Source organism: Paralichthys olivaceus, chromosome 8 (assembly GCF_024713975.1).
Source record: "Paralichthys olivaceus isolate ysfri-2021 chromosome 8, ASM2471397v2, whole genome shotgun sequence".
In the NCBI taxonomy this organism is placed as follows: domain Eukaryota; kingdom Metazoa; phylum Chordata; class Actinopteri; order Pleuronectiformes; family Paralichthyidae; genus Paralichthys; species Paralichthys olivaceus.
This window is the reverse complement of record NC_091100.1, coordinates 15,318,163-15,342,660: the sequence shown is the minus strand read 5'-3', so window position 1 is coordinate 15,342,660 and position 24,498 is coordinate 15,318,163. Positions and strand designations below refer to the sequence as shown.

At 40.1% G+C, this 24,498-nt stretch overlaps 1 protein-coding gene across 2 annotated transcripts; it reads left to right on the top strand.

Annotated features, from left to right (window-relative positions):
• The first annotated feature begins 6,221 nt into the window (after positions 1 to 6,221).
• On the top strand, positions 6,222 to 23,810 carry LOC109627727 (uncharacterized). Of its 2 annotated transcripts, XM_020084493.2 has the most exons (5): positions 6,222 to 6,293; positions 19,070 to 19,175; positions 19,288 to 19,363; positions 20,418 to 20,756; positions 22,243 to 23,810. In XM_020084493.2, the coding sequence occupies exons 3-5, from the start codon at positions 19,309 to 19,311 to the stop codon at positions 22,626 to 22,628; spliced, it is 780 nt and encodes a 259-aa protein (XP_019940052.1). In that variant the 5' UTR covers positions 6,222 to 6,293; positions 19,070 to 19,175; positions 19,288 to 19,308; the 3' UTR covers positions 22,629 to 23,810. The 2 variants fall into 2 exon arrangements, with proteins under 2 accessions (XP_019940052.1, XP_069386783.1); XM_069530682.1 differs by lacking the exon at positions 6,222 to 6,293 and having other exon boundaries at positions 18,894 to 19,175.
• Positions 23,811 to 24,498: the final 688 nt, after the last annotated feature.

Genomic DNA, 24,498 nt, shown 5'->3' with positions numbered 1-24,498 from the left:
CTATTTCAGACAATTTAAGGTGCCTCTCCGGCAGAAAGGATGGTGCAGTTGAGCGTGGTGGTGAGCTTACTGAAGGCCGCTGACACCATTAGCAAACTGCCATCAGGCTGATAGCCAGTCATGTAACAAGAGGCTGAGGGCCAGAGAAGAGACACAACTGATGATGAGCACAACACAACACTGATTCCTTCCTCACAGGTCAGAATAGTTGAACAAGCTGAAAAATGGAGAATTGATAAAAGCAGCTCTGTACAGAAAAACATGAATAAACACATTACGCTGTTTTCAGACATGAACTCTGGAAATTTCTGGAAAATTGGATCTGGACATTTTCTGGAAGTTTAAACATTCAGATGAGGGCTGACGCTTGGGTAGAGCATGTAGGAGGCAGGACATGATGTATAATTTCCGTTGTGGAAATCACATCAACACTGGCGTCGGTCCTTATCACCAAAGTTTTAGAATTTTGTTGTCTTTCCAACTTACAATATTCATTTGCATTGTCCTCGTGTATGGCAGCTCTTTTATCCTGGGATATTTGTATTTTTTTACCGGTGGTTGACAGGAAAACCTCCAGAAAATTTCTAGAGTAGCTGAATCGGGCATTTGCGTCCCCACATACAGCCCCTCAGTCAAATGTCAGTTCAGAGCATGTCTGAAAGCAGCAATATTTACACTCACACAGTGTATTTTAACAGGCTTCCATACTTATGTCCCTTCCTTATGATAACTCACAAACATATTCAAAACCTCTTATTTAATCCATTATAATCCCACAATGAATTCACCTCTCAGTTATTGTGAAGCCGCACTTACACTGATCTACTACTCTGCAACAAGCAGAGCTGTATTATCTACAAAGGTCACAGGATACAGTGAACTGCTCACTCCTGTCACACATGAGCCCTTATCTCTGTGGCCCATGCTAATGCACCATGACTGTTGCCTTTGCTGAAAGGGCTAACAAGCGTACAATTGCTGAAAATGGACCTTGTAGTGGAGTCTGACAGAGAGGAGAGTCTTTTTATCAGCCATATTGCACTCTATTGCCATATTGTAAATACAAACATGCATTATATTTATTAAACACATTTTAAAGTATCTTCCAGCACCATTGCTGGCAGTTACCCACTGTGGAAATCGAAGCCTCAGCCCAGGCGGTGTTAACAATATTAAAGCATTAAACTGGCCCCACCTGGTTCAAGACGCGGTCCAGAAGGGGCCTAAACAGGCCAGTAACATGCTGATCTGTGCCATCGTCTCCCCCACTGAGCTGCGGATTTGATTTGGCTACGACAGTCTTTATTTCCCCTGGGCTGCTGTGCTATCACAGTGAGGCGACGAGGTGAGCCATCTTGCTGAATGGAAATGCTCTCATAGATGTGCACTATGTGAGAGACGAGCCCCTGGGACCAATACTGGCTAATGGCGATCTGATTGACTGGGCAAAGAGAGGAGAGAGGAGAGGAAGTGAAGAGGCAAGTGCAGGAAGGTGTCTGTCTGTTTGTGTTCTCGATCACTTGAGCATAATTCTACATAGTGCATGTTAAGCATGCTTGTGAGTGGTTGTGTGTGTATGTGATTCTGTGACTCCCCCCCCCACATGCCTTTCTGCCTGTGGCCCTAATGAAGGCTGCTTACAGTATAATGAGAGATGTGGTCAGATAATGGAGGAGGTAATTACTTCAGCGCGCAGCAGGCGCTGGTTAAGAATTACATTATTGATCGGCCAAATGCGGCAGCATGGAGGGCTGAGGAGGAATGCAAAAACGGAGAAAGGAGAAATATCAACTCCTAAAATAAACAGCTTGTCTGTCTGGCTTCCAATCAAAGCTGAGGCACGTGCATGCGTGCACACACACCTAAACACACTCCAGCTGAGCAACTTCAGCGGACAAAATCTGCCTTTCTGGGCTGCATCAAATCAGAAATGAATGTTTGTCTGTATTCTCCAAAAACTCTCCTATCTATTATTAAAAACAGAGATAACTTTAGAAAAGATTTTAATTCACATTTACAACATCAACACCTTAGACTTAATCTGACAGTTAAGACCAGAGCTGCTGCACTGCCAAGAGCTGCAATTTGCACTGAGCACAGACTTCAGTACATTGCTTATAACAAAGTTTAACTGCAGTTATTGTTGGGAAAAACTGCAGAGCTCCTCTACAGGGGGGGACACTATGACTTGTAATGACAATATGTGTGAGAAATTTGCCTGTAACAGCTTGTTAGAGCTTTGAAATAATTCAACCAACTAAAAGAGCTTTATAAAGCTATACTATATATAAGGCTACTATAGCATGGATTTGTCCTCTATAATATGTATTATGTTTGATAATATTGATCATATACTGGAGAGAACTTCAGGATGTTGGCTATAGTGCATGTATTCACAACGTGTTGACATTATGAAACTGGCTGACTGGTTATTACAGTTATATATAACTTCATTTTTAGTTTGTCAGTAGTAGAACTCACATGCACCGAAATACAGGCTGCACACAACCCAGACACACACTGTGTACAAACACGTTATCTCGACCCACAGGCCTTTATCCTCAGCACCAATCAATACATGATATCGATTCGCTGTTAGACAACAGCTTGTAAGACATTAGGTTCTTCTCTAGTTTCCCAGTTGCTCTGACCCCACCCATGTAAGAGCTTTAGCAAGACTCAAAAAGTGACTCTTAAAATAACAACCTACCATTAAAACACAAGTGAACTTCCTTATTTTTATATAATTTTCACCTCAAACACTCACTTCTGTCATAAGGCAGAATCCCCTCGACATCCCCACATAAATCTCCCATTCAGCAAGCAAACAAGGTGGTAACTCCAGTCGTTAAATGCCACAGGGACTCAGTGCAGCATAGGTAATTATGGACTCAGATCTGCCCTCTAGGTTTCTGCAGTGTGTGCACATGAGTGTGTGTCAGTTTGTGTGCGTGGCAGGATGTAGGAGGGCTTTGTGTGTGAGTGTGTGTGTGTGTGTGTGTGTGTGTGTGTGTGTGTGATACCCGGGGTTTTAGCTTTTCATTAAAACAGAAGGCCTGGCAGACCGGTGCTTCAGCGGTTGTCCCCAGAGGCTGCCTTTTTCCACAAGCTCCACGCAATCAATTCGCCAACCCGTGGAAGGAGAGATGCATGCGAAGGGGCAGACTGAAGGACGGATGGATGGATGGGTGATAGGGTGGAGGGAGGGAGGGGCAGCCAGGGACTGATGCATGGCAAACAGGATTGATGAGAGAAAACTCCACTAGCATAGAAATCCCTTCATTTTTGCCAAGAGGCCTCCACTGGGTGAAGGCAGAAAAAAGTCAGGGGAGACGGAGAGAAGAGGCAAAAGGAATATTGAATAAAGATGGCAGGGAAAGCAGCCTCCTCCTGTCCATCTTCTAGGTTTTTCACATAAACTAAATGATCACACTGTGCACCTAACATATTCAAGTTGTTCTTTTCCATGAGTCTCGGAAAGCACTACGTTAAACTAACAATGAAATAATGAGTTATCGTATGCAGTATCTAAAATAAATATCAGGCTTTTGTGATAAAATCTACATGGTCTGTGACAATAATCAGTCTTTTATAAATCTCTTCGAGAACGATTATTATCATTCATGAAGACTGAAATAAACTGTGCCAATCTGCCAATCCAGATTCTTAGTGCGTTTTCACACGTGAAGGTTCAGCTCCAGGTTCATGTCCGTGTTACATTGTTAGGTTAGTGGTTAGTTCTGGTTAGTTTTGGTTTTACAGTGCAATTTTGGCTGTGACACAAAGTCCTTTGTATGACAAACGTACATCTGGTCGTCATCACCTACACCGGCTGCGTCTATCTACACTAATGCTTTGTTGAGGCGTCACTGACATCGATGTGTTTTCAATTTGGCTTATAGTAGGAGTCTTTCTGTTGGAATTGAGAAAATAAATGAACCCAACCATTTTGTAATCTCATCACCACTTTAATATCACCACATGGTACTACCAGAAAATAAACAACCTCATTGTTCAAACATTATATCGTTGGAGGTGAAGACTATAACAATCAACTTTCTCCAATTGGTCCGTAAATCCAAACTATCCAAAAAAATCTCTCACAACTTTGTTTCGATTCAGACTAAACTGAAAGTCCAAAGTTCCAGAGCAACCAAAGCACTCTTATTCAAATTATCCTCTATAATAAAAGAAAGAACAAACTAGAAACAACAACGCTCAAGGGGATGAAGAGAAAATAAATGTGTTACTGATTATTTATACCAAACTATAACATTAAAATGCTGCATCGACAGTGCTGCAACTTGTTCTGTCGTTCCTAAAAGTTCAGAGTAGCTGTTGTAGAGCATCAGTGTAACTCTGCTCATAAACACATGGTGCAACAAATTGTGGTAAAATGTTATTGACACAAGTCCATTAAAACCTCATTACATCTGCAGCCGTACAGAGGCAGCAGCTCATTGTGGGCGGTTAAATTGTGCTGTGCTGGTGTGGTTGCAGTCCTAATGGAAAATCTCAGAACCTTTCAGCACTGAGAAGAAATAAAAAATATGGCGATGAATACCTTAGCTTTAATCTGTACCTCTTAATGCATATGGTGAGGCAGGCTAATGTGCCTCGAAATGAGTCTAGAGTTTTTTTCAAATCGAAAGAAAATTGGCTCAAACTTTCTTCAATAATTAATTATGAGGATGAGTTCAATTTTATTTCAGTTTCTCTTGTGTTGTATACCAGCATTAAGGAGTGAAAACATCACTGATGAATAAAAATGCAAACCTCTTCCAAACTGAGTTTTACTAGAAGCTCTTATTACACTGTGGAGGTGGAGACTGGCCCTCTGTAAAGTGACCTGACTTCCCCACATCCTACACATGGTGCAGGAGGTCACACTCACAGCTTCACGCTTCATTTCCATATGCAAGTCAACCAGTAGTGCATTCATTCCTGTGGTAACCTCTATGATCTCCGATGTGTTGAGATACTTTTGATATTTTTGTTTTGCTCTTTGCCTCCATGTACGTTGAACTTATGTAGGTTTTGCAGTGGGTGTTAGACATATTGCATTACCTGCCACAGGAAGTTAGCATAAAAACGTAGTAGCTATTTCGATGAGTTCTGTGATTGGACGTTGTTGATAGTCAAATGGTGTTGACTCATTGTATGATTAAATAAGAAACTTGTTCAGCCAGTTAAACTCATTGTGAGTTTCAATAATCTTATTTAGCTGAAAAAATATTAGAATAAATGTGATAGAGTTCATTAAAACATTTGTATACATTCCTTTTCTTGTACGTATCAATAGATATAATGATAACAACATAACTGATATAAACAATGTTCTTTCACTCATCTGTAATCATGTGATATTGGTGCTTTTTCCCCCCGATATTACTCAAGGTGCATATTCCACAAAACCAGATGGTGAAAACTACGAAAATCTTTGTACATTAGTAGGGGGAGTCCGAATATGAAATGCATAAGAAATTAAATTGTGTGGAAACGAGGCATCAGACGTGCACTGAACTTTTGAAGTACCATACACGAAGAAGACACAGCTGAAGATGTCAACTCGTAAAGACAATAAGGGCTGATGCCAGAGTCGATGCGCTGTAACAAATACATGTGATTTCTGCAGTGGAATTTATACGTCCTGCCCTCCTGCAGGCTCTCTCACCAGAATGTTCCAGATATTTTCCTGTGCTTGTGAACACGTCTGACCCAGACAATATCCTGCTGTGAAAGACAAACTCTGGGAAATGTCCGGATCCATAGTTTGTATCTGACAGCAGTTTAATGAACTCAGAGAACATGAGGTGGGGGATAAATATCAACATGTCTACTTTAAGAACCACAGAGTTTATATTTAAATTGGCTTGGATTTCAAGAGTCTTCATCATTTTGGGAACCACTACAGCCTTGACTCTATTTGAAGCATGTATTTCAACCATAACACAAGTTAGCAAAATAAAAATACCAAAACAAATAAAAAATCTGATATCAGCTGTCATGTTATAACTGATTAACACCGGAGCAAACTTATAACACACAGCACACATGCTCAAGCATCCCTTAAATGCAGCAGAAGGAGGGAGGGAAGGAAGACCATTGTTTCTGACGACAGTGAATACACTGAAGATAAGAAGTCAAGGTATCTCAGAGACGATATGTTTCACCAAAGGAAGTGACTCAGCAGCTCATTACTGCTACTGATGCTACTTTGCAGACTGCAGAGGTGGAGTAGTGAGAGTGGATTAGTCCAGTGGAGAACAGCCATCGACGAGAAAAGGAAAGAGGTAAGGGGAACATTGCTTTTGTAATTATCAATCTGGTGTCAGCGTAGCAGATACAACTTAATTTGTAATGTTTGTAAAGTGTGTGACTTCACAGCATGACTGACAGCAGCACCAACTTTCCCTCAGCATGTATGAAAAATCCAAGAGATTAGAAATGTTAAGAAGAAGAAAATAATTTAATAAAAATGATTTAATTTTTCTGCAAAACAACAGGAAGTAATCACAACTTTCTGCAGATGTTAAAACTGAGAGTGAAGCTGACCTTTGTTGTTGATGTGTTATTTAGTTTAAAGCTCTCTGGTAAAAAGTCTTTCAACAGTGGGAAAAAGCTTTCCTCAAAACTTATGCTGGCAAATGCTTAAAAAGGCCTGAAGCCCTGCAAGAGAACTTTCTCAACTGGATTACATTTCTGATGATTTTGTTTTGGCCCAAACGGCCATGGAGCAACTCCCTTGACACCAAAGTAATACAACAGACTTGCCCTAAATTGACAGCCTCAGCACGGCAAACTTTCCAGTGTAATTTTAGGGTGCGTTTGGTCCAAGGCTTGGTCCAATTTTCTTTATGAAGGTAACAAGAGGAGTTTTAAAAAGAGAAGCTACTGGAAGTTCTCTCTGGCAAAATGACAATGTTCCTGAAATATATATTATATGACAAACTGTAGGAGTGCTTCAGTGTGGAAACAGGAAACTGTGGATTTCCAGTCTCCCTCTTCTCAAATGCAAACACGATTGTTCCTCGTTGAAGTAAAGCTTCCAGATAACATCTGTGTTCCACAGGAAATTTATAGAAAGTAAAACACAAGGAAATACTTCTCTCAGATAAGAAAAGATAAGATAAGTCAAGATAAGATGTTATTTGTCCCACTATGGGGACATCTGCCTTCTAACAGCAGCACAGGAGAGAGTAACAATAGAAACACTGGTAGAAAAGTAATAAAGAAACAAATAATTAATCAACTAAACAATAGTTTAAATCAATTTAATTAACTTTCAATGTTGTTGTTTAAAAGCAGCCTTTCTTCAGATATTTTCAAACTAACAATAATATCAACCAAGCTTTTAACATTGTTGAGCTGACAATTACTTTTTTTACCATTTACATAATACATTTTACTATTTTAATTGGTGCTGCTTTGAAGCTGCATTATAAAATTCTATTTCAGTCAGTCTTTGTTTGTCTCTGTTTCCAAGCATAAGCAACACGTGTATGCACAATTGTTAGCTTCCTCTGCGGAAGAAAAGGGCAAAAGGTCTAACCTGATGATATTTCCTGCCCGTGTTCCCTCTATGCTGGTCTTCATATGTCTTTGTCTGAGATCATGTGCTTTACTTTCTGGCATTTTTCCTGTTGCTTTAGTAATTTCAGGTGACTGATTTGACCCAGCAAGCCTTTGGCAATTTCTCTTCTCAAACTTTTATTGATTTGGACCATCACCTTGATCAGAGCTCTGTTCAAGACAAGCTCTGCTCTGACAGCAGCAAAGCCCTGCTGCTTTCTGCCGAGGCTGTCAGATAAAGATGTAAAAGTCAGTGGGGAGCAGAACCACTAGATTAATTTTCAGACGTGCTTTGATGTTTGAAATGAATGTTCGTATAAAGACTTCTTATACTTTAGGCATTTTGTCAAGTTAGGGAAATATTTCCCTGCCAGTGTCATGAGACTCTGTTCTTTGATGCAAGAAATGTGATGGAAACCAGACACCCCTTTTTACCACAATGAGTCTTCAAGAACAACGCTATCTGTCGACGTAGTGTGACTGTGACACACATACAGGACTGTGTGTTTGTGTGTTGAGGGGGTCCAAAGCTAAATGTATTGACTAATGCTTTGTAACAGTTCTGCATTTAGAGAATCTGGGAAGAACACCCAATTATTTTAGTTAAAGTTAAATTTTTGTTAAGCAAAAAGTAATTTTTCATTTAGCCAAGGTGTTCATCTCTGACAGTCTGGATCAAGGTCTGAGCCAATGTCCTTATTACATTGTTTACATTTGATCCACTTAGCTTTGGTATCACATTTTTATTTAGGGACTGCACTAAAGACTTGTATATGACATCCATACGTTGTGTCATCATCAGCTGCGTGGGCTGTGTCTACCTATACTGGACATTGGTTTGTGGACAGGTGTGAATCTGATGTTGCTGTGTTGTAGATTTGGCTATTTTATTGGCTAACCTTTTTGAATATGGTTTTACTACTGGCATCACCAGCTTCCAGTGCAGTACTCCACACTTAGTTTAAAATGGTTGTGCTTGTCGTTCAAACTTTATATCGTCAAGAGGTGAAGACTGCAAGCAATCCTTCCAGACACTTCTACTTCTTTTTTTCTTGTATTGTTTAATGCAGTCTCAACTTCCTACAATTGGTCCGTAGGTCCAAACTATAAAAAAATATATTTAAAAAATCACACTGTCAACGAACATAACCATGGTTCAGTTTGATCCAAACTGAGGCCACCCCTCTTTAGTCAGATAAAATATTGGTCCGTTGGTACATACAGTGATCCAAGGCACCTTTCACATCCATTATTTTGCACCTAGACATTGGTTGCCACCTGCCAATAAACTGAGCAGAGAAGAAGAAGAAGAAAGACAAAGCCAGGGGAACAAAAGAAATGCTAAATTAATAAAGCAACAATCATAACTGAAACAGAAAACAGTTTGGTACGCGAGAGGAGGAAGTCCACTGAATGCCAGGATAAGAAAGTCTTTAATCATGTATCGGAAGGAAGTGACCAGCTGCCTCCATGAACTTCCCTGATGGCTTCTAGCTCTATGCAAGCAAGAACCTGCAGCAAAAAAATGACACACACACACACACACACACAGACACACAAGCACACACGCACACAAGCCCTGGCAGAGGCCGTCACTTGCTAACAGGTTTTTCCTCTCACACCTCTTTGTGTCTTTCTAACGTTTTGCTCCCACCCCCCTCCAAAAGGTGGAAACCTGTCTCATCTCCAGCAAGGTTACCACTCAACACTTTAAAGTCACCAGGATTGTTGTTGCAGGAATATATTATTGATGTGTGACCTGGCGGAGCTTTTCTGGGTGTGTGTTGGTGACCTATAAGGTAAAGATAATGGATGACACTTCCTTAGTGCCTCCTGTAATTATCCTCAGTCGCTGGGTTGTAGAGGTGTGGGAGCGCTGATAGAGGCTGTTTCCATCAGCAGTCAAACAGCCCATTTTATGCACTAATGGACAGGGGTGTCATTTATGAAGGGTAATTCCTTCAAAGGGGGCATCAGTGGTTGCTAACGATCTGACCGGCACTTTGTTAGGAGCAATCCTTTGTTGAATGACATTTAGGCTCATACCTTTATGGGTTGCTTTGGATGATGAATGGTAAGTTTATCAAAGTGATGCTGATGGCTGTAACTAGAGCCGTTCAGACAAACTCCTTCTCCACACTCTTTTCTCTAGAGTTTGCATTTCACACATGAACAAGGCAGCAGGACATAAACAAAGCATCAGGAGATTCTCCGGTCATCGTGTTTGCAATGCAGACGTTGGGTGTTTTTTTATTACAGCACATCAACACTGACATCGGCTAGTATCAACAAAAATTCTTAAATATTATCTTTCCAAGTTGACATAGGCACCTTCTTTGTGTATGGCACCTCATCCTGATATATTTGGAGATTTACATCAGTTCTGCGTCTGTCACATGTTAGCAATGTCAACCACACTCCCATTATCCATGGTGTGTCCTGTGGATAATCTCCTGCTGTATTCTCAAACAGTCAGCAGACTGACTCTGACATTTGCGTTCTCACCATATATAAAGAGGTTCTTACATACTCCTGTGGATAATTTCAGGAGATTATCCTGAGTTCATTGCATTTCGGAATACTGCATAATAAATCTACAATGGAGATGCTGTATCCTGCAGGTGAATAAAAACACTGCAGTTTCCATTTGGGCTTCGGTTCCCAACTTCCTTCTGCTTAACACTGCATCTTAACTGCTAAATACAAAAACGTGGAACCCATGTGGATGCTCGGCTCCCTTGGGAATTTTCTGTTGTCCAACTTTGCAAAAGTCAAAAATAAACACATAGTTCAGTTCCTTCTTTTCCCCTCATGCACTTATTTATCAGAAATCAGACACACTTTTGCAGATTTGCAAGTGCTTTCACACACACACACGCACACACAGTCGACCTCTCATCACTGCCAAATTAAGGTCCCCACAGCACCCTGTAAACAAAAGCATAAATCATAGATGCTTCTCCTCAAGTGCCTGACTGAAATTCATGGTTCTCAGCTCCACTAAATCACAGCAGATGAGTGCCCATGGGAGGCTAGAAGGCTAATACACACTGGCCATGAATCCCATCAGCAGCGAGGCCGGTCCTATATGTCTAAATATAGTCAATTCAGAGATGGATGGGCTGAAGCTGAGCAGCCACAGGGGAGGCGAGAACACCTATAAGGCTGCAGAGCGTCTGATAATGTACAGAGAGTTTGTGCTGGAAATGTAAAGCCAGGGGACAATTTGAGGGAGCGTGAAGAGGGATGGCACCCTTATGGTTAACACAAACACTTCAGTCCATCAACCTTAACAATAGGAGAGGAAGGGATAGAAGAGGAAAGAGGTCTCCTTTACTCTAAAATGAAGGTTTTAGAGACTGAAAGAGTGTGTGTGTTCGTGTGCGTGTGCCTAGCTGCCACTGAACTAAACACCAGAGTCTATTTAGTTTGTATTCCACAACATGAGCATGTTATTTCCCTTTGCACAGACCTCAGTGAAGTCAGGACATGAAGTATTACCTCCCTGTGGTTTACTTCAGTGTTGCAGTCTCACTGCAGCATTGCTGTAAAGAATTGTTGTACAGGTGTTGGGCACCTTAGATGTTAATATCAGAGGATGGATCCCTCTCACTTAAGAGACCTCTAGTTCCACCATGAGGTTGACATTTTAGATTTGTATTATAAAGTCTAGACCATAGACTGTATATTAAGATGGACAATGCAACTCCGCTTCCTCTCCCTATCTAGGAATAAAGCTCAGATAAAATGGACATAAACTCTGTCAGCTTGCACATGTGGAGGCAGAGTCTGCGCAGTTGCAAGAAACCAATAGCGAGTCAGTCTCAGCTGTCAATCATGACGTTTAACACCATTTTTGACATGAAACTAACTTTTTAGTTTGGTCCATGTACCGGCTATTAACATGGAGGAAGTATCATGTCATCCATCTACAGTCTATGGTCTAACAATATTAGTTGGATTAGCATGAAGATAATGCAAATATTCGCCCTAAACACCTTATTTTCCCTTATTATTTATCAAATAAAGCTGTTCTTAAGGATCAAATACTTCTGCTTAAAATGATCTGTAGTGTTATTACTATTAATATTAATTATTATTATTATTATTACTAGTATTATAAATAATAATAATAATAATCATAATTGAACAGCCCCAGAGAGATACTGGCGTGACTGTTGACTCTTTTTACGATATGCTTCCTCCTCTCGCTTCATACTTTGTTTGGGATTTTGCAGCAACTTGGATGCACACTCACCTTCCCCAATTCAAGGTGAAGCACTAAAGCTCAATTAAAGGAGCCGCAGTGTAAGCAGCAGCATGTGGACATCTGTGCAGCATTATTATTAAATGAAAACTAATATCTCCATCAGACATATAGGAATGGAATGCATATAGATCCCTGTGTGCTCTCATTATAATTACCATAATCATTCTCTTTTGGTAATTAAGGAATTCACCCTCTTTAAATCTCTGCCACTGAAAGCACCATGTCTATAAGCACTCCTGTGTGAAGTGGTGTCTCAGAGTTGTTAATCACAAACGAGGTCATCTTTTTCACTGAGGCATCAGATCATAAAACACCTTTAGAAGCTAGAATCTCATCTGGGAGTCGAGCCAAAATAAAGGATATGTTTGGGCCACGTAATGCTGCAGTAACACATCAGCAACTGCAAAGTGCAAGTAAACAGAAGAGGCTAATCCTCTGAAAGAGCAAACATCGGCGTCAACTTCCAGCGCGGCCAAAATTTGCTAAGAAGGTAGGCCAGCTACCCTGTATACGCTGTGAGCCAGATTAGCTTCCCGATTCTGCACAAAACATGTCTCTGATCTCCACAGAGCTGGTCTCAGACTGATAAACGTTCCCCCAAATATAAATGTGTCCCACATCAAAGCTGCCGACAAGACCACTGAGCTTTGCAGGAGGCGCGGGAAATGTGTCTGAATATTACATTCCACCCATTTACAGTCCAAACAAAAGATAAAAAGGATCCCTGAGATGGTTGTTCCTTCAGGGATTAGACAGAATTATAGTTTAGATAATGTTGAGCTGGTCAAGAACAACATCTTAAATTTGATGAATCTATCAATCACATGCAGAAACAGTGACAATGCTAATATATAATATCATTTCATTAATTATTTATCTACAGATTATTACAAATCTTTGCGATACGGGTCAGGGAGGAACCCATTCAATTTGAGCGCGGATCTGGATCCAGATTTTTTTTTTCACTTTGTTTCACATTGCGGGATAAATCGTTTTTCAACATTTTTACTGATTTCATGGACCTAAATGAAAAACACATGCAGGTTTAGGGGAATGATCTCTATGACTGTGTGAATTTTTTTAATTTAAATTTTAAATGAAATAGATTACCAAAAAGTAGCACAGCACAACACCAATCTGTTGTGCTATCATACATCTTTTTTGTCTGTTACAACAAAACTTCATACCAGGATGGTTTTTCCTTTCCATTGTCAAATCCCTCAAAGTCTTGTTCCAGCCAGCTGCAGCAGGCAGCTGCACCACAGTCAAGATTATTCAGCTGCATCCATTTGATGCCTGCAACAGCCTGTAGATTACACTGAGATGGATGCAGCATGAGGCCACAGATGGCAAAGCACGATGCTCCTTAATGTCTCTATGTTCATGTAGTAGCTGCAGCTTTTTTTTTTCTAAGTGTACATTTTTGTGAACATCAGTGTGATACAGAGTCTTTTCAAACATGCTAAGTGGAGTGACCTTTAAAATCAAATGATGCCCCAGAGTCAACCAATTATACGCATTTATGGCTGAAAAATGTCAAGACGTTTTTCATTGATCTGAGGGGTGCTGTGGAATCTCCCACTGAAACATGACTTTGTGTTGATGAATAGCAGTTCAAAGTCAAAAACACAAAAGTGTTGAGCTAACAAACACTTTGCCACTAACCCTGCAGTGGGCAACTTTTGTCTCCCCTCTCTGGCAGAGACTAATTACAAAAATCCTGTTAAACAGAAATGTATTCAGTTCCAACACAATGATTCTTTCATTAGACGGAGTAAATGTAATATCTGCATCACAGACTCCAAATATTTTAGAAATGCTAACCTCTCTGTGAGCAGTAAGAAACCATTAATCCTTAAAGCAATAGTTCACTGAGAAATTAAAATTCACTCATTATCTACTCACCACTATACTGATGAGAGGGGTGGGTGAAGTGTGTGAATCCACAAAAGCATGTGATAACATCAGCGAGTACTGGAGGCATGTTATGTTTATCTATGGTTGTTTTTTTAAGTTTGAAGAAGTGGTCACAAGTTACTTGATTGTATTGGATTTGGCTGCAATGCTGTTTTTATTTAATTTCTGTGTTTAAAGGAGGCAGTGAACAGAGCATCATACGCATAGCTGCTGTAATTACATGGTTACTCCCTTTTTCAGCTCTGGCAAACTTGCTTTTTAATGTGCTTTTCAGCTTTAACCTTGCCTATCTACATTTTCTGTCACCGGTGAAGAGTTTTTGCTATTTTTCATTGAAAAGGTCAGGGGAGGGCATACTGAATCATTTATTAACATCAAATCTGCTTTTGATCAAGTAGAAGCTTAAAATACATAAAAAATACAATGAAAAGGAAAGATCCAACTTGTCTACTGGGTGGCAGACTTAATACTATCCAGAAAGGAAGCCAAAATACCTCAGACACGAAAATACATCATTTAGAGCAATGAACGTGCACAGAGTAAGTCTTTCTCCCTGTTTTTATAGCATCAGATAACTAATTAAAATACAAGTTTACCAGAAAAATAAACACTTGGACAAACATCAGTGTGATAAGATCTCTCCCTAAAATGATAGAAACAATCTTTATGAAAAATTTGACTTGTACTTAAAATGTTTAGTCTGGACCATGTCCCATCTGACATCCCACTAAGAGGAGCTGGGATTTATGACCTATACCGCAGCCAACCACCAGGTGGCCATTGAGAGGCTTTGGCCTCATGTTTGGGAGCTGTGGTGTCATCTTTCTTTATGTACAGTCTCATTGCAAGCCACACAAACATTTTGTAATAATTTTGGGCTAAGATAAAGTTCTTATAATTCATCATCATTTCATTCATATAAAAATTGAATAGCTAATAGTTGTAGTAAATTGATCCTGATAGTGTTTAATGATTTATGCAATGAAAAACAATGTAAAACAAAGCAAAACAGAAAAAGCCTCTAAACTGGCTGTAGTCTCATTTATTAAACTCAGGTTTGTTGATTTTACAATTCTCCTTGTTCTTATCTCAACTCTCATAAACTTTTGCTTGTAAACAAATGTTTGGAATGCACGAATGACAGGACCCTGCAGAGTCTGCCAGGGCCTGCGCCTGCTCAAAATGTTGACAGATGCATATTCCTATTAAATCACCAGATGTGGAATGTGTGAATTGAAAAAAAACATCTTAATAAATGCCAACAGACAGTTATTCAAGGGATTTCTTTTTCCCGATCTCATTTTATTAGACGAGACATGAATGAAGCTTCTGGGTCAGATGTTTTATCTTTACTGGATCGTAAATCAAATCATGTGTGTCATTACTGTTCAATTCTAAAATGTGCACATCTCAACTCAACCCATCAGGACAGTTCTTCCCGTTCGTGAGTGCTCTCGTGGTGCGCCCTCCAATAAACCTTCCAACAGACATTAACTGTGATAGTAGTCTTTATAGGGGGAGATTGGGTTTGGGTGGTGTTTTTATGAGTGCAGCGAAGCTTCCAGGTCAGCACATAAAAGTGATTGATGATTGTGTGTGATGGAGACGTCCTCGGAGTTTGAGGGCTCAAACAGAAGTGGAGACATGAGTTTTGTGGAAGGTGAGTCGTGTCGTATACTGGTGAGATCTGAGGATGGCAGAGCAAACACGCCAGTTTCCAGACTGGAGTTGAAGCTCATGGGTAAGGTTGTACTTTAAATGATACTGACCTAATTATGTCATACAACCGGGCACCAATTTACGTTAAATGAATAACACAGTAACAGAGAAACTCAAATCATCTGGGTGAGAGAGTAAGTAGAATCTATGGAGAGCCTACGCAAATGGACTACACATTAGTGTAGTGCGCTAGCATTTCTGGGAAGGTTGACATCAGGGTTAGGGTTAGTATTCGTAATGTGAAATGCAAAGTTGGCTGGGTGAACCCTCCACGGATGACAAAACTTAATGATAAGCTATCAGCAGCTTCAGGTAATAATTTGCCAGTTGGAAGATATGGCTGGCAAAAACAGTCTTGTTCACTTTTGGTTAGTACTTCCTTGTTATTTTCTTCTTCTTTTGGCTTACTGCCATCTACTGTACCTGTTTTCTCAATACAGATTTTAGAATCAGAGAGCTGTGTGTTTCCACCCTCTTCAGGCTTTTGTACCTCATAAAACCACACTACAGTTGAAGCCTACAATCACCTCCCTGCAGAGATCCACTGAGCAGCTCCTGTGACAGTTTGGAAAAAGTAGCTCAATTTTATTTGAGCGGCGAGTCATTTGCTATCTGCACGCAGCCACTCGAACAAAGAAACGTATTTTTTTTGCTCAAACTGCTTTGCCTCTTCTCCAGAGAATGAAATCCACCACAATTCAGAGCCTTACTCTTTTTCTCCTGAACGCCTCTCACTTACAGTTTTCGGAGCAGGAGTGGCTATCAATGATCTTTGTGGGGAGGTTTTTTTTTGATGTCACGAGTCATCACTAATAGCTACACTTAGTAATACCCCCATGCCACTGATGTCTGGAAACATAACACATAGGATGATTGAAGGGACATGGGTTGGAGAAAAATAAGAAGTAAAGCTCAGCTTAGGGTGCATTTAATAGACCTGCTCAGCAAGCTTTGCTTCTCTATGTTAAACTGGAGAGACTGCTGTCAACGTCAAGTTGTTGGGCTTAGAGCTAAGAAAGGAAACGGTCAAAGTGCAAGTGAGTTTGAGGTGTGGCAGTAGGAGTGGGGAGAACCAAAAGAACCTTAGCCTGACCTTGACAATACTGGGCAGAGCTGAGAACTGAGACGATTGTTTTTCTGGGTGGAATCACTGATGTGTTTATGATTCTTTGGCCTGTTGTCTGGGACAAATCCTGCATGAATATTATACTGTGTATTTACCTGTCAAATGAATGGTAATTCATAAAGAGCTGCCTGGTTTATGGCGAGAGGTTATTGCTCCAGTTGTTCATAAATCTTTGTAAGCAACAAGGTTTTAGACGTGAGACAGTCTTTTGAAAAGCCAACAAGTTGTCTACATGTCTACAAAGAGAGTGTAAAGCAGCTGACCCAGGTGAGAATAATTTAAACGTCTAAACAGGAGCAATGACTTATCTAAGCAGTACACAGCAATTTTCCGCTGGTTTTGACAGACCCATAACACCAGCAGAAAGTGACGTATTAACTCCGCTGCAGAGATCAGCACCGAGACACCTTCATCAGCTCTTTTCACCACAAACTTGACCTCTTCCTCTATGTCTTCTAAGTGTATTTCACAGCCTTTTCACTGTGAAATGTTTTTGTTTTTTTCCCTCAAACATGTGATTGTTATAATTTCCTCTTTATCTGTTAGAGAGACTGACTTCCTGAAAACACAGCAAACTAGTGCATGTGCTCATCCTTCACAATTTTGGGGAAACTTGTTACCATTTACTGCACACAGCATTCAGTGACACAATCTTCACTTTAATCAGTCTACCAAGCACATCATTGTGAGGTAATAATGATTAATAGTTGTACAACACAGCTGCTTCTTTTTAGCTTTAGGCATCTGTTCAGTTACCATAAGTGACATTTCAGATGGAAACTTGCAACACGTTCACTGAACTTTTTGAGTTGAGTTCTTACCCATGCAGCTTAGATTCTTTAAATCTTGTTGAGGCTGAGCTTTAGTGCTGCTTTGGGGGAGGGGCTGGGTTAACAGCTAAAAGTCTTCAACTGGAATTAGATACAGGAATTATGAATGCTGCTTGTACCAGAATCTTCAAGGCTCTGATGCAATGGAAGATCAACAGCTCATGTAATGCAGTAATCCCCCAAAGGGTTCAAGAGACACTCTGTTTCTGTCATTTACAACTTCTGCTGGGTGTTAACTTGCTCTACAAAAATCATATACATGTACTGAGCAGAGTAATATTTTTGCATTGGTGGAAATTAGACCATAAACCTGCGATTTGGGGCTTGTCTATCTAACTTCAGCAATTTCCAGGCTTTAAAATGTGAGGTTGTCATCATACATAATCTGTGGTTGTCACTTTACTGCAACAATATCTAGTTCACTAATCTTAGCAATAGGTCCGGAGCCGGACTCGAACATAACTGGACTCTCATTAGCGTAGAATTACTGTCGGACTTAATTTAACAGATACTTAACAACTTCAGCGGTTTACTGCAAATCTTGTTAAATCCACAGATAAATCTCAGCATTATGGGTAATCTTCTCCCCACAGCAATTAAGTACAGGATAAAACTGGACACACTGTGCAAATAAGCTGCAACGCTGCCATCACTCTGGACAGGGAAGGCCTGAGAGTTTGACAGCAAGTTATTTCCTCATTGCAATATGAGAGTGTGAACGTGTTATGTGCACAGAACCACGGATGGATTACAGGATGGGCAAAACATGAACTTTCTCTCCTGTGCAGGTTGAGCAGTAAATGACAAGAAATATATGTCTACAAATTATGATAGTCACCAATATAGAAAAAATAATATATACAATCTCAGTCTGGACTCGATAAATCTGCCAACAGATGCAGGAGTGAAAGCTGTGACACTTTTCTGATTTAATATTGAGTGGTTTATTGTTGCTGTTAATACAATAGACCAGATGGACCTGCAGGGTCAGCAGCTACAGGAAGCTCTTATAGGGTAAATGTGCTGTTTCCGAAATACCTACAGTCAGTTAAGTACGTGGCAAACCTGATGATTCTGGAATTAAAGCTATATTGTAAAATCATACTAATACCTTTGGCTTTTTAGACAATATTGTGTAGGGTCAGGTTTGGGATTCACATGTAAAGAAATGTAATCTGATATGAATGTGGCGTACACACACACACACACACACACACACACACACACACACACACACACAACAGTAGTTCTGTGCATTACTGGTATTTTTCTCACTCTTCCATGATCACGTGACTGCTTCCCATAAACTGTCTTATGACTGAACTTGCAATAAGACACAATGAAACCCTTAAACTGAGTGAGGGTGGCTCTTCGGGACACGATAGATGAAAAGCTCTTCCCCTGGGGCTGTTGCCATGGAGTTTGAACAGTGAAATGAAGCTGCAACACATCAAAGCTCATCATACAAGTCTGTGCTTGTGGCAGTGTCTCCAGCTTCGTGAATAGGCCTTCACGCCCCTTTTCTTTCACTTTCTGTCACTCACATCTCACACACACACACACACAAAAACACTTCCTGTCCTTTGTTTTGACATTCGGTTTCCTTCCCATTAATCATTAACATTCTGTTCATAGGGAGAAGTCTGAAGGAGGACACAAACATTCAACAGCACTGCTGTGAAGGAGAGAGGAGACTACGAGCACCAGTGAAGAGCTGGAGAGAAGCATCAACCCTCCCGAGGTCAGTTACACTCAGCTATAAGAGTTTTCAGACTCAGGTAAATCAACGTGTTCAGACCAATGTTTCAACCTGCCCATGATCACTTCTCATGTGCCTGTTCTCCCTGGTGCAGTGAAATGCCAAAGAGCTGACAATGGAGTTCACAGCACTACTCTGGCTTTTACCTGTATTCACTTTGACAACACAAGGTATGTGACACCATTTCAAACTAATTCAAACTGTTTGGGGGGTAAGATAAGAAGAATAGGACAGAATATTCATATCGGTTTAGCAGTGTCATTGATAACAGAAAGACACTTGATGAGATTATCAATTGGCTGATTGATTAGGCTGATTTTACAGATTTAAACTGTTTGATTCGGCTATTTGGTGACTTTTTTATTCAAAAGTGCCCATTTTTATATCGAATTAAATGTAACGTCTTTGTCCTCATTTCTTGTTATTCAAAGTTTTCTATTTTGGTCATATACATATCTGTAAAAACAGGGTACTAATAATGTAAAAAATCTAATTTGTAAATAATTCTCTTTAAAATACTCTCATAAAATGATTTAATGTGACTGTTCTCCATTTCCTTTCCCTTTGTTGTGTATATTAAATGCCTGCTAGATTACAAAGGCCAAAGTCCATGGTGAATGGAGTCCGCCTCTTAACGCAAATAAATGAAAGTGTGTGCATGTGTACACTGCACCTGGAAATATTGTTTGCATTCCAAATGTATTATCCATAAAGCAGATACTTCACCAAGTGACATGTTATCAGCCTCCATACAGTTTTTAAATAATTATAATATTACAGAGTGACAGAAATAACCTACTTTGAAATGTCCTGCTCCAGTCAGGCTTGAATATTTCACACCAGAACCAACGTTATTGTTGCTGTCGCTGTACAGCTGATCAGGAAGCCTCTGAGAAAGATGCAGCATAAATCCAACACACACTCTATGCAGCTGACCAATAACAAAAGAATTTACCCGCTGACCAAAACGTTTCAGAGGAGGAGAACTAAAAACACTGTAGCAATATAACAGACAAATAAATATATTCTGGTAGACCCCAAAATTAATTTGTGAACCTCAAACAGGCCAAAAGAAATCAGTATTTACAAGTAGTGCAGATCTACACAAGCAAACAGAGACAATGCACATTTTTGTATTCAAGTAGTCTTCTGGATTAATGTGTATATATTTTATGCAAGATTTGTTTTTTTTAATTGAACTAATATTTGTCTCTTTCTCTACAGAGCTGGTGGGACTAAGTGTGAGTCCCCACATTACTACAGACTGTGGCAAACAGGTTACTTTACAGTGCAGAGTGTCCCCGTCTCCAAATGGATTGTCAATCAAACATATGGAGTGGTCCCACATGAAAACACCCTTGTGTTCCCTGAACAGTGAAGGAAACATTTCATACAACAGTAGCACATTAACTGACTTCCACTGTGAGTATGAAGAAGGACAGTTGTCCCTCATCTTTCCCGATGTGCAGCCAGAGCAGGACAGGGGGAAATTGCAGCGCTACAGGTGCAAACTTCACTCCAACAAGGGAGCTCTGCACAAATATACGACTGTGGAGTTAAAGGGTGAGAGTCCACATTTATTCTCATTTAATCACACAGTATTGTGTCCTAACAACATCTATAAAACTGCTGGTGAACATATAAAAATACTGGCTACCTCAATTGCTGTAGAATTATTCAGTTCCTTTAAAGGAGCCCTGTGGAGTTTACTTTAAACAATAATCATGTTTACAACAAGTGTTGCTTAAATCACGGAGTGCCTCTAAATAAAATGCAGTGATAAAGCCCAGAACTGTGGTTCTGGAAGTAACAAATCCTATTCTGTTTCTGAATAGAACTTTTTATTATCAGCCAGAATATTTTAACCATCCAAGGTAGACTTAACACAAGCTACGTGATTGTGTAACGATGTTATATGCTCATTTAGAAGCCACAATCCATATGAGATCGACTGTGTTTTCAGAAAAAAACATATTTCATTAGTGATGTCAAGAATTACTGCACAACTGGTCAGTGTGGTGCCAGACTCAAAACTCTTTTTATAAGGATGTTCTGAAACATGAATGCAGAAAAAGATTGGGAAGTGTACTTCCAGAACAAGAGCTGTTCTTAAGTTGTATAAAGATAATTAATCATAGAATAAATTCCTCTAAAATCTGCCATTACACACAATGGACAGTGTTATATTTTATACATTTTGTATTAGATTAATATTACTGATACACTGTAGCTGAGAACCATTTGTCACCACTCTCTATAAATACAGAGGTGTAAGGTGGATATAATATATAATATATATAGTGTGTTAATGTTTTAAAGATCAAAGTTTTTAGAAAGTACTTCATCTTGATATTAGTTTTGTATCCAGCTAGTTACATCATCATCAGGAAGACGTGAGTGCACTATTCTTCTTCAAAAACTTCACACACACATTATTTACAACTGCACACTAATGGCTTATTAGAAAAATGACACAAGATGAACACCAGGAAAATGAATTTGTCATTGCTAATGTATAAAGCATCAATACAATTCATTGTCTATTGATGAAGACATTAGTTATAAGTAGCAAATCATTATAAATGGCCAGAGTTACTTATTAAAATGCAATTTAATGTAAGATCTGATCAAGCAGATATGAACTTCCAATCAGGTTGGCCAGTTTGATGTATTCAAGCCTGCATCATATATTATACAAAGCTCATCGTGCACTCAGTGTGTAAAATCTGAATACATAAATTAACCATTAATGGCATAATAATGGAAGTGAAGTGAACAGCACAACATTTATCAGTACTAGACGAATGTACTTATTGAAGTAGTACATGAAAAGTGCAGTTAAGCACAGAAAAGGATTAAATGCACTTTCCACTTCTGCCCCCCTGTGATTTGTAAAGGTTTGATAAATATGTGAGATGTGGTGTTAATAATGTGGTGTTATTAATGTGGTGTTATTAATGTGGTGTTATTAATGCCTAAATGAAATTATCAAGTGTCCCTAACGTTCTGTTCATCAGATTTCAAATCTCTTCTCTGGTTCTCCCCTCAGATTGTGCTAAGATGGTGGAGGGTGTTTTAACAAGCGACGGTCCCACTTGCACCTTCGACAGCGTCCACCCTGACGGAGACGTGCACTGGTTTCAGGGCTCCCACAATCTCTCAGACGGCTCCATAAAGCAGCACACGACTAAACGTGTAGAGAAAGGAGGTTGGCTGACTATCCACAGTTACCTGGAGAGTAAAAGTTCAGACGGGCCCTACAACTGTTCCTTGATGAACAGCAAATCTGGGAGATACATGACCAGTGGTTTAATACAGAGCGCTGAAGTCCTGGGGATGGATAGCACAATACAACATCCACCCCCCAATGGAGGCAGATCACTGAGACCCATGAGGATACTTCTGTGTATCTTACTCACTGTCACACTGGTATAACGGATTTGCAAAAGTAAACACACATCATGGAGGCTGATCATACAGTATATCAGGGTAAGGTGGTGATTAAGATCAAATTAAAGCAACACTATGTAACATTTACTGAGAAACAGCGCCACCTGCAGCCACATGTGGTGATACATTTGGTTAGTTTCGATTTCTGAGCAGTTGTCCATCAATCTTTGACTAAAACTGTGAATGTGTAGTCCTGCTCACAAAAGAACTGTGGATATTCCACATGCTTCCTGATCCAGAATAGCTGCCACTGTAACAAATACACCGAACTCTGTTTGCAGTTCTTGATATTTTAAAAGTTACCACTGTGACCTCACAGCAACAAGGGTTCGGGTTCGGATCCCGGATTGCTGTGGGTTCTCTGGCCTCCTCTCACAGTCCAAAGACAGAGACTCTAAATTGTCTGTAGGCGTGAATGGTTGTGTGTCTCTTTATATTGGCCCTGCGATGTGCTGGCGACCTGTTCAGGATGTATCCTCTCAACCAATATCATCTGGGACTGGCTGCAGCGCCCTCCGCCACCCTGAATAAGAGAAACAGTATCGACAATGGATGGATGGATATCTTAGTTACCTCACAAGACATTGGAGATAAAGTATTTTTGAACTGATCTACAGCTCAGTGTTACTTTTGAACTTGCTGGTCCTCATTCTGAAAGTCAGTTACTTCTCACAGGTAATCAAACCTACTAACCAAAGTTGAGTAAGAATAGACGTTCAGGGTGAGGAAGGGGGAACAAAGTTTGCACCATTCTCTCTTTTCCAAGTCAGTGAACTATCAAACTAATTTGAAGCTGCTGTTTTTAGGTAAACAGTTGCATAGTGTTGCTTTAAATAGAACAAGTAACAATGAGGTACTGAGATTTATCTCTTCTTTTAATACCCAGGGCCGAAGCTCTATCAGTAAAGTTAGTCATCTCACACGGTCCAGAGGTGAATTATTCTTCCTGTTAGCTCTTGGCTGAAGTGACCGTGGAAATTATAGCGTTGAGAGGAGATTACAAGGGAGGCGATAATCATTACAGTGTATAAAAAATCCCTTGGTTGTTTTCTTTCTATATAGAGTCACAGACAAGGGAGCAGCACTTATTTCTGAAAGAGTGACATGACGACAGGTGCGTCCACAAACGTCTGTATGTGACTATGAAAATAAAACGTCAAAAGTTGGGCTCTGCCGTAAATTCCCTTCAAATCCACAACACTATTGTGAGTGAAATATCTAACAGCTTAACTCAGGAACTGTCAGTCATGCAGCACATCTGAGTTTTGTGGGTGGATGCTGCCCCCTGGTGAACATAGTTGGGATCAGTGAAGCGTGCATCTCTGGCTGCTGCTGTACGACTCAATGGTATGAAGTGAAGAAATGACACTAAAAATACAAAGAAAATCTACATTTTTCATAGAATTAAACAGCAGGTTACAGCAGAAATGGGAAAGAAGACAGACACATGTCATGTCTCCTGTGTCCTCTGTCTCTCACTGCCTTGCTGTAGAGGACAAACTCAGCACCGAGGCTAAAACTCGGCCTGTTTAACGGCTCAGTGCTTCCTCTTCAGACGGGACGTTAGAGAGCCTTTTCAAGTCAGAACAACTCTCTGCTAATGGTGCCACTAAATGGCTCTTACACAGAGGCAGGTAGAGCTTTCAGCAAGACGAGGCTACGACCGAGGGCCCGCTGGGTAAATGAACATGAGGTTACCTTGACTATTCCAGCACACAAAGATGCATCCAGACACACAAACACAGACACACACACACGCACACACACAAGTGGAATCTATTTTGTGGAATAATTATTGCTTTGCTTCATAGGCAGCTGTTTGTTTATCTCCTACATGTTGGCACACAGGCACGTT